A 9,710-nucleotide genomic window follows, 5' to 3' on the forward strand; every position below is an offset into this window, starting at 1 on the left:
CTCAGAATTATGTGCCCGTGCATCGATGCTCAGAAATGGTATCCCATGCACTGTAGACCTATCCCACAAGGGGTTGTCTACTATGATGGGCAACCAGAACTGCCACGCCGAGCTAGTGTTCGACGATGGTGTCAAATGGCTCGCACGCTTCCGTCTCACTAGGACTTCATCGCCGCCCCGAGAAGTCCGTGATTGGATTCTTCGAAGGGAAGCAGCCACTATGACCTATCTTCAGCAGTATACTCGTATACCATCGCCTAAGGTTTTCGATTGGGCGTGCGAATCCGATCTAGAGAATCCACTTGGAGTTGGCTATATCCTGATGGAAAAGCTGGATGGAAAATCCATAGATTGGCAAGCGGCGACCCTCCAGCAAAAAGATAAGGTCATGCAGCAGTTGGTTGACATTTTCCTCGAGATTGAAAAGCATCCCTTCAAAGCGATAGGATCGCCTATCTTGGTAGGAGATGCGATAGACATTCAAGGTCTTACATATCAATCGACTTTCCGAGCGGGAAAGGGTCGGCTCGGCCCATTCTCTTCTGTGCTACAATGGTTACAAGATATACTGGAGGCTTACCTCGCAATGATAGCCAGCGGTGAGATTGACCCCTGCTACCCCGTGGAGACCTACCTTGTCCACCGATTTCGCCAAGACATTATCGGCTCTCTCTTAGCAGACGTGTCACCAGGCGATCAATTCTTCCTCAAGCACCCAGATGACAAAGGTGACCATATTCTGGTCGATGACTCTTTGGACGTCGTGGGAATTATAGACTGGGAATGGACCCAAACAGTCTCCAAGGCTGAGGCGTTCTCTTCTCCGTGTATGATGTGGCCAGTAGGCGAGTTCTACGACGGCTCCAATGAGCTAGCCGCGGATGAACTACGAATGGCTGCTATTTTCCGTGAGAGAGGTCGTGAGGATCTCGCAGACTATGTGATTAAAGGCAGAAAGATCCAGAGATTCTTCTTTGCTCTTGGGGTTGAGAGCTCCTTTCTAGATATGGAAACATTTCTATCTTTGTTTGCAGGACTTCGACGGGCTTTCAACTTTGAAGACGAAGAGTGGGAGATATGGAAGAGCAAGGCTCTTGATAAATGGAAAGATGACGAATTGCTTCTCAGTTTGTTAGCCGGAACAGGATAGGAGGACACCATTATGCTTGAAATATAACGAACACAATCGACGAATGTAATGAAATGATCCACTATAAAGCATGATATCATCAAGCCCAAGGAAAAATGGCTGAACGGCATTTACCCGAGCTAGAGGAGAGGACTGACCTAACGACGCGTGCTAACCCGCGGCGGGTTTGATAAGGTGGGTCGAGGCCACGCTGGGGTTGTGGAGAACGGGCAAAACGGCGAAATCTCCGCGCGTCTATACACTTCACCTTCGGTCATTGTGGACCAAAGTGGAACTGGGGAAAACATGGAGACAGGCAGCTTTTACCCGAAAGGCGCATTTCTTAAATCAGGCACGAATCATCGGGGACCGCTATGCTTTCTTTGCATTTTGCTATTAACACAAAATTGCCCCCATTGCGACACAACAGAGTATCAAATATGGCAGAGGTATTATCAGATCACGTCGAGGAGATCTCAAATGAACCTCAAACGCAAAAGACCGTGCAGGATAAGAGCGAAAAGGGGGACATTTGTAAAGATGTCCTCCTGGACGCCGAATACTCGCACATAAATCACCCCGAGCCATGGCGATTTGAGCACTGGATTCCTGGCGGATATAGCCAGTCCAGGATGATAAGATTCAAGAATCCATCGGCGATGTACAAGGCCATCAACTTCTTTGCCGGTACGTGACTCATGAACACCTGCTATTTCAACTCTTCACTAACTCAATATTAAGGTATTGCGATCTGCTTCTACGGGTATGACCAAGGTGTTATGTCCATGGTCAATCTGAATCATGATTATCAGAAGCTTATGGGAATCTATCCCCTTAAAGGTATGTTTCCAATGATGTTATACTCGAAATAGTTTCTCATTGTGTCCCTAGGAAGTTCTAGAAACACAGCAGCGGAGGGTGGTATCGTTGCTGTATACTACGGCGGCACAATGGTCGGTGCGCTCATGGCTGGTGCATTGGCAGACCGATGTGGACGTGTGAAGGCCATTGTCTTTGGTTGTTTGTGGGTTGTTTTGGGCGCTGCGCTTCAAACTTCGGCTTATAATATTACGTGGATGTGCTTTGGGCGTGTTCTTGGTGAGTTTCTCAATGCATATGGAACTACGGCGATTAACCTGACTGGCTTTTACCTAGCTGGCATTGGTGTTGGGGCCATTGATTGTGTAATTCCGGTCTGGTCAGCAGAAGTCAGTAGTCACTCGGCTCGAGGAGCATTTTTGGCTCTTGAATTTGTGATGGTATGTTTCCTTCGGATACCGAACTTGCCAAAGAACCAGACTGACTCTCCCGGCTTAGAATATTGGAGGTCTGGCAATGGCCTACTGGATCGAATACTTCGCATCGTTGAATTCCAACCAGTCCATGGCTTGGCGTACACCGCTCGCCCTTCAATTAGTCTTCATTTTCTTCATCGGAATTGGAATCAACTTCTTCCCCGAGTCCCCTCGCTGGTTGATGAAGATGGGTCGATATGAAGAAGCACGGGATATCCTGCAAGCCACACGACCCGGCGACATCGAACCCGAGGCACGGCAGATCATCCAGACAGTGCAGTACGAGCTTAAAGTATCGTCAGCAAACCAATATCTTGCGATGATTTTCCCGAAAGACGAATATACACGCAAGCTGCGATGGCGAGTATTCCTCGCCGTGTGGTTGCAGATCATGCAAGAGCTTGTCGGCATCGGCGTGGTCACTGTCTACGCCGTCGATCTATTTTCCACAGCAGGTTTCAACGAGAACTTGTCCAAGCTCCTGGCCGGCTTTAACAATATAAGCTATATGTTTTCTGTCTTCTTCGCGGTTATCACTTTAGATCGATATGGACGCAGACGTGAGTACCTCCAAACACCTTTTCTTCAAAAGCGATAACTGAATCTTGCAGAAACAATGCTCTGGGGCGCTGTCGTCATGTGTCTTGCCCTTCTTGTCGCAGGTATCCTGGACATGTATGCCCAAGAGGCCGGACCAAACCAGAGGAAATATGGAGCCGGCGTCGCGGCCATGACCTTTTTCTATACGGCTACATTTGGTGCTACTTGGCTGACAACACCTTGGCTCTATCCAACAGAGGTAAGTTTCTTCACCCTTTCACAACTGTATATCATACTGATAATAATTTAGATCTTCCCATTGACTGTCCGTGCCAAGGGAGGTGCGTGGTCCGTTGTAGGCTGGTCGATCGGAAATGGCGTCGTGACAATGATCACTCCTTTCCTCTTCCAGGCCATCGGATATGGTACGCTTCTACTCCTTGCCGGACTGAATGTATTTGTCATTCCGTTCCTTATCCTACTCTATCCCGAGACGGCTGGTCGGAGTCTAGAGCAAATGGATGTTTTCTTCGACAATGCCGATTCTTGGAATGTGTTTACTGCCAGCAAGAGAATTCGGGAGAAAGGGTTTGACGATTGGCAGTGGACCAAGAAGGTTTCTACGAGGGAAACTCCCGTTGATTAAGGAGGTTACATAGTGCGTTTGTTAGATACTAGCTACTTTCCAGTGGAGAATGTGAGACTTCTTTCTAGATCAAAAATGGCTCAGTTCTTGTCGACGTAATGGCCTCGGATTCCCCTTCTCCAAGACATGCTCAAGAGATATTCGGGCCGACAGCCCTTTGCAGCTCGCCGAATGCCCCGCGCTCGGCGCACCGGGATAAATAGCCATAAAACGGGCCGAGGTGTGGAGTTGCCAATACTCGCTTTGAAGGGTTGAGCCGCCTGGTGGAGACATGAACGGCTAAGACGCCGTAACCCCCGTTAGACCACGATGAGGGTGATTTTGCGTCGAGGACTATAGATCTGAAAAATATTTAAGTGCGGGTTTCCGAAAGATTGTTGAAAGAAGTTTGTATATGCCATTCAGTTCGAGTGATATCAATTTGACAGAAAGCAACATGCATTCTACGGAGGTCCGTGCTCACAGTCTTGATCTATAAGCTTCATCTAACAACGAAGAAGAACTTGTCATTCGTTCTTGAAAAAGTTCAAACTCTGAAATTTGAGAACCGGCCTATTCCCCAGCTACAGGACCCCCATGATGTCCTGGTGAGGGTGAAGTTCACCGGGATTTGTGGAAGCGATGTGAGTGACCGTCCAAGAGTAGCGATTCAATCGAGCAATATCTAAGCTGAGAATGTATTTTTGCAGGTACATTACTGGCACGCCGGCCAGATCGGGCCCTTCAAAGTCGAGCAACCAATGGTCCTAGGCCACGAATCCTCAGGAATCGTCGAAAAAATCGGCAACAAAGTCACAACCTTAAAAGTCGGCGATCGCGTCACAATGGAGCCTGGCGAGCCATGCCGTCGCTGCGATGCATGCAAAGTCGGAACATACAATCTGTGCCCTGACATGGCATTCGCGGCCACCCCTCCGTACGATGGCACCCTAGCGAAATACTATCGTCTCCCAGAAGATCTCTGCTATAAGCTACCAGAAGGCATGACTCTGGAGCAAGGCGCACTTGTGGAGCCGCTCAGTGTTGCAGTGCATCTCGTGCGACGGGCAGAGGTGTCCCCAGGTGCATCGACTGTCGTTTTCGGTGCGGGGCCCGTTGGACTGTTGTGTTGTGCTACAGCTAAGGCGTTCGGGGCGGGGAAGGTCGTTGCTGTAGATATTCAGCCCAAGAGGCTGGAATTTGCGAAACAGTATGGCGCAACGTCGACTTTCCTACCGGGCACCGTTTCAGCAGTGGAAAACGCTGCGCGTCTGGTTGCCGAAAGCGGTCTCGGTAATGGTGCTGATATCGTGATTGATGCGTCTGGAGCGGAGGCCTCGATCAATACTGGTATTCATGTTCTTCGCCCTGGTGGTACGTACGTCCAGGGTGGTATGGGGCGCGACGAGGTCAATTTCCCTATTACCGCTGCGTGTACGAAGGAGCTGAATGTTAAGGGGAGTTTCCGGTACTCCAGCGGTGACTACAATCTTTCGATTGAACTCATTGCCTCTCAGAAAGTCAATGTTCAGGATTTAATCACTGATATATTCAAGTTTGAGGATGCCGAGCGGGCTTTCGAACAAGTGAAGGCCGGGGCTGGCATCAAAACCCTCATCGCGGGTGTTGAAGCATGATGTGTACATTTGGGATAGAAAAGAATGTTGGATAAACCACTGGTTATTACAGATAAACTTGCGGACTGATTTTGATAACTACCACTTCTCCATGGGAGTTGCCAAGGGCACTCCTACTTTTCCTAGGAACACTCCTTATTAACTAACTATGGAATAAGTTAGTTTTTATAAGGCGTTGAAATTCAAATCTGGAATTATGACATGATCAACTACCTAACTACCTAACCTCTTCCGAAACTGAACCCCTTCAGAGTTCCTACATTCTGCCCCAGCTGCAAACCAGAATTATGAGAACCCGAAAACGTCGCATTCGACACATTGGCGGCCCCCTTATCCTCCTCCGGAAGAACAATCTTGGACGCCCACTGGGTAAGAACCCGAAACACCTTCTTGAAATCCTTGTCATCCTCGCCGTCGTACTGGCTCAGCCGTAGCTGATTGCGCGCCAGGCGCTCAGGAGGAGGAGCATCGGGGCCTCGGGCCAACGCCTCATCAACGATCTTCACGTCCTTGCCGGTACCGCCCAGCTTGGTGCCGGCTCCGGCATAGAAACCTTCCACCTCGAACTCAGCCCCTGCTTGCTTGAGCTCGGCAAACCGCTGGGGAATGCCGCTGAGGCGATTTAACCGGTCTTTCAGGTCCGACTCGCTGGGGATCTCCGCCTGAGCGACTTGGAGATAGTTTGTGGCTGCTGCTAGCGATCCCGGCTGGAAATGAGGGGTTCCTAGTAGTAATATACCGTGGATATAGCCAATGAGCTCTCTTTTCCTGGGATGTTCGGCGGCTCGGACTAGGGCCTAGACATGAGAATGTCCTACGTTAGTGGGGTTTCCCATGGACAGCGAGGGTAACGTACATTCTCTAAAACAACGCCACCGAGACAATGTGCAACGAAAATAATCGGTCTTTCTTCCTGTTTTGCTTCGTCAACCAGCTGGATCAAGAGGCACTGGTAGAGAGTAGAGCGGAGCTGGGAAGAAAACCTTTTCTTTCTCAGTTCGATGGTCCATCAGCTCGTTGATCAGGTCGTTGGAAATGTCGGTGATTTCGTCGTCCTCGTCAAAAAAAGGACCAATAGCCGCTTCATACTCGAACGACAGGATACATGCGTCGGAGATTTTACCCGGGAGGAGCTTTTCAGGCCAGAAGACATCCGCCTCGGATGTCCACGGTGCTTGGTCGCCGTGCAAGCCATGGACAAACACAATACTATCGGGTGTTTTTGGGTAAGTACGTTGATTTAGAATGGGATGGGCTGGGCTAGAGAAAGAGATTGGGAGAGAAAGAGATTGGGAGAGAAAGAGATCGGGGCGATCTTACTCAACTTTGGCGTTGGCCGGTTCCCTAACCGCTCTGATAGACATTTTGAAGGTGGATGCAGTGGGAAGGAAAGCTAGCTAGGATATATAGCAAGCAAGCAAGCAATTGATGATCCTTTGCGACTCTTAAGGGTTATTGACTATACAATGCAGAAGGGGTGACTGGCAGAGGGGGGACGACATACGACCAAGGTAGAAGCGTGGAAAATTCACAACCAGACGAAAGATTCACCTTGAGATCTGCTTCCTACTTGTTTATTAGTCTACGGGCAAGCCTAGCCTGTATTTCCTCATTACGAAAATTACACACAGCGGCTGAAGCACCACGCCTGGTCATACTTTTGCGCTGAGCTATTCACCTACATGGATGTGCTGGCTGAAGCCTCGGCCCTCCCCGACTCCCCGTGCGTCAAGTCCATGCAGAACGTTCAAAGAGGCAAAAAGGGCAGTCATGCTATTTGGCTAAAATAAGCTCGTTAATATCCCGTCTCGTATAAGTGGGAGGCGAGGTGTCCTTTCTATGAGATCTCGCCTATCAATTGCTACCGGATTGCGGCTGGCTAAATGGGCAGCCACGCTAGTCGCACAGCCTGGGGCGGGGGTGCTGTATCGGTCCCGAGCAGCTAGCGCGATCCCGTTTGACATAGTCATAAAGGGTCAGTTAGGAAGTTGAGTATGCCGTAGTCTCTTAGAATGGGATAATACATTTGTGTGTAAAATGCTATTGTTCTCCGAACTGGGACGGCGTGGGAACGCGGTATTTTTCACTGTTCAGAGACCAAGGGGAGTTGGAGGGGTAAATGCAGCTGGGAGCCTGGGACCAAGAGTTACAGCTGTTGGCTCTCGATTGGTTGGCAAGTTTAGTTGCGGACTTGACATCCGGATCTCTCAGCCCAGCTCTGCTTCCCTGTATAGCAGATGAGGCGCTGGACTATGCTGGCTCATTGAATATTGGCTTTCCTGTGTCCAAGTCCAAACAACATCATTCACATACCTCCCTCACTCCTTCAATCTCGCTCCAGCATTCGTCTTTCACGCTTGCGCCAACATGGCTACCCAGGGGAAACTCGACGCCGCACAGGCGTCCGACATCGCTCAACTCTGGCAACGAGCAGTCGAGGACTATGAGAAAAGGACCAAGAAGTCTCTCCACCTGGCCCAGTTCAGCGACATCGACCAAATAATGAAGGGCACGGAAGGCTTGTCGAACGAGTTTAAGGATTTCCGGCATGACCGATCGAAAATAGACAATGTGCGGACTGCATTGAAGAATAATTTATGGCTGATTCAGAAGGTCGTTAATACGATCGAGGTGGTTGGGAATGCTGCATCGGTATGTTCTCTTACATGGAATTATAATAGCGTGTATGCTGTTGATGTTGATGCTGTTGATATTAATGCGGATGATATTGATGCTGTTAATATTGATGCTGATGCTGATGATGGTTAACAGGCTTTCCCCCCGCAATGCCAGCCAGCTTGATTTTCACGGCCTTTGGACAGGTCATGCAGGTACGAGACTCCTGTTGATAACAAAAGGACGATTTTGATTTCTGATAACGCCCTAAGTCTTTTGCCTCGGTATCCGCCGACTACGACAAGATCATGGGGTTTTTCGACTTCACGCATCGCTTCTTCGACCGGCTCTCCATGATCGAGAATAAAACTCCCCAGCAAGCGCCGTTCCAGCGATGCGTTGCGCGGGTCTTCTCAGGCATGCTGACCATTTGTTCCGTGGCGCAGGAATATGCCGAGAAGAAAAGATTCAGTGAGCTGCTTTTCCTTGATCGCGCTCTCTCTCTTCTGTTTTTTTTTTTTTTTTTATATTACAGCGGTGTTAATTAAGATTGATTCTCTCATTCAGAAAAGTGGTTTTCCAGTTTGATCGATGGATCGGATGGGGCTCTTTCTGGTGCCATCCAGGAAATGGAGGAGGCCGTGAACGAGCTGACGCAAGCCGTTGGCCTAGCCACGCTACGAACCGTCGAGATCCTAGACGACATCGTCCAAAGCATGAACGGAAACGTCGAGTTCCTCGTAGCACAGGTCACTGTAATCGATGGACAAATGGAGGCCATCAAGTCCGACACGGGGACGATCATCGAACAAACTCAGGCGCTGGAACTGAAACAGGATGCCATGCTCAAGATGCTGGACGAGCAATCTCGACTTTTCAACGACGCGGTGCAAAGTTTCGAGTATATCCAAATGGGGTCTAATTTCGGGCAGAGCTTCCAAACCAGTTTGCTGAAACTGGACGTCGTAAGGCTCCGGCTGACTCGGTGGGGTCAGTCGGTTGGACTGGCGAATGTGGACGACGGCGATGTGAAACAGCTCCAGATGACGAATCTCGCTCCCGAAGATCAAGAGCAGGTCCAGGATTTTCTGGCTCAGATTCTGGAGCTCTTTGCGGAAGCTGAGGCGGCGTCGAAGCGATTGCGACGACGCAATCCCACCTTGAAAGTGCTGGACCCCGCCGAAGAACTAGACGGCGTCTCAGCCTCACTGCACCAGAAAATGGAATATCTCGCTAAGAAGCGGCAGGGAAAGTCCGAGTTGGAGCAGGACCAAGTGACTATTCTATACGAGGAGAAGAATTTCGCCCGGCTGATCGAGGACATCAGCGAATTGGTGGACGGCTTGGTCGATCTTTTCCCGGGAATTCAGGAAGAACAGCGCAAGCTGTGTGAAGAAGAGGTGTCCGGGTTGAACGCGAACGAGGGCGCTCTTTCGCTACTGAAGGAGGTCGCTGCTGGCCAGGACAAGCTGCTGAGTGACACGGTTGTCAAAGTCATTCAATCCACCACCACCTACACCAACAGTGTGGTGTTTTCGGGACCTAACTCGGGCTTTCAGATAGGGAACAATTCCGGCAAGATTAGTGGTGTTCGCTTTGGCGGTTCCTAGTTACCTCTGTAGTATACGGCCGAAGAATGAATAGTGAATGTAATATCTGACTGGGCTTTTGCAAGACTGGTAATCACTGAAAGTGAAATTCCATCTTGAACTCTCAAAAAGCATCTTGGATAGGAATATACCTGGGATTATCACTCTCAGGTGAAATAACCTGTCTCTAGTTTTGCTGGTAGATCATCATTAGCAATACATGGCCCAGCGACTGCCTCCATGTCACGATGAGTGGTATATTTTTCGAGAAATATACAC

The 9,710-nt window shown here is 49.5% G+C and overlaps 6 protein-coding genes across 6 annotated transcripts; 5 read left to right on the forward strand and 1 right to left on the reverse strand.

Annotated features, from left to right (window-relative positions):
• Nucleotides 1-82: 82 nt before the first annotated feature.
• N7446_006091 (phosphotransferase family protein) lies at nucleotides 83-1,150 on the forward strand (the record flags this gene model as incomplete). The annotated part of the gene is made up of 1 exon (XM_058514839.1): nucleotides 83-1,150. One exon carries the CDS (start codon nucleotides 83-85, stop codon nucleotides 1,148-1,150), a length of 1,068 nt encoding a protein of 355 aa, XP_058372017.1.
• A 419-nt stretch (nucleotides 1,151-1,569) lies between these two features.
• On the forward strand, nucleotides 1,570-3,610 carry N7446_006092 (uncharacterized protein; the record flags this gene model as incomplete). The annotated part of the gene is made up of 7 exons (XM_058514840.1): nucleotides 1,570-1,816; nucleotides 1,871-1,969; nucleotides 2,021-2,227; nucleotides 2,285-2,388; nucleotides 2,447-2,984; nucleotides 3,036-3,223; nucleotides 3,275-3,610. 7 exons carry the CDS (start codon nucleotides 1,570-1,572, stop codon nucleotides 3,608-3,610), a joined length of 1,719 nt encoding a protein of 572 aa, XP_058372018.1.
• A 436-nt stretch (nucleotides 3,611-4,046) lies between these two features.
• On the forward strand, nucleotides 4,047-5,226 carry N7446_006093 (NAD(P)-dependent alcohol dehydrogenase; the record flags this gene model as incomplete). Its single annotated transcript, XM_058514841.1, has 3 exons — nucleotides 4,047-4,061; nucleotides 4,111-4,233; nucleotides 4,300-5,226. 3 exons carry the CDS (start codon nucleotides 4,047-4,049, stop codon nucleotides 5,224-5,226), a joined length of 1,065 nt encoding a protein of 354 aa, XP_058372019.1.
• Nucleotides 5,227-5,447: 221 nt separating this feature from the next.
• N7446_006094 (uncharacterized protein) lies at nucleotides 5,448-6,590 on the reverse strand (the record flags this gene model as incomplete). The annotated part of the gene is made up of 4 exons (XM_058514842.1): nucleotides 5,448-6,023; nucleotides 6,083-6,160; nucleotides 6,210-6,486; nucleotides 6,547-6,590. The coding sequence occupies 4 exons, from the start codon at nucleotides 6,588-6,590 to the stop codon at nucleotides 5,448-5,450; spliced, it is 975 nt and encodes a 324-aa protein (XP_058372020.1).
• A 1,003-nt stretch (nucleotides 6,591-7,593) lies between these two features.
• On the forward strand, nucleotides 7,594-7,995 carry N7446_006095 (uncharacterized protein; the record flags this gene model as incomplete). Its single annotated transcript, XM_058514843.1, has 1 exon — nucleotides 7,594-7,995. The coding sequence occupies one exon, from the start codon at nucleotides 7,594-7,596 to the stop codon at nucleotides 7,993-7,995; it is 402 nt and encodes a 133-aa protein (XP_058372021.1).
• Nucleotides 7,996-8,012: 17 nt separating this feature from the next.
• Nucleotides 8,013-9,452, forward strand: N7446_006096 (heterokaryon incompatibility protein s; the record flags this gene model as incomplete). Its single annotated transcript, XM_058514844.1, has 3 exons — nucleotides 8,013-8,057; nucleotides 8,115-8,313; nucleotides 8,410-9,452. The coding sequence occupies 3 exons, from the start codon at nucleotides 8,013-8,015 to the stop codon at nucleotides 9,450-9,452; spliced, it is 1,287 nt and encodes a 428-aa protein (XP_058372022.1).
• Nucleotides 9,453-9,710: the final 258 nt, after the last annotated feature.

The sequence above is a fragment of the Penicillium canescens genome (genome assembly GCF_028828765.1).
Source record: "Penicillium canescens strain IBT 15451 chromosome Unknown utg000004l_segment0_segment0, whole genome shotgun sequence".
Lineage (NCBI taxonomy): Eukaryota > Fungi > Ascomycota > Eurotiomycetes > Eurotiales > Aspergillaceae > Penicillium > Penicillium canescens.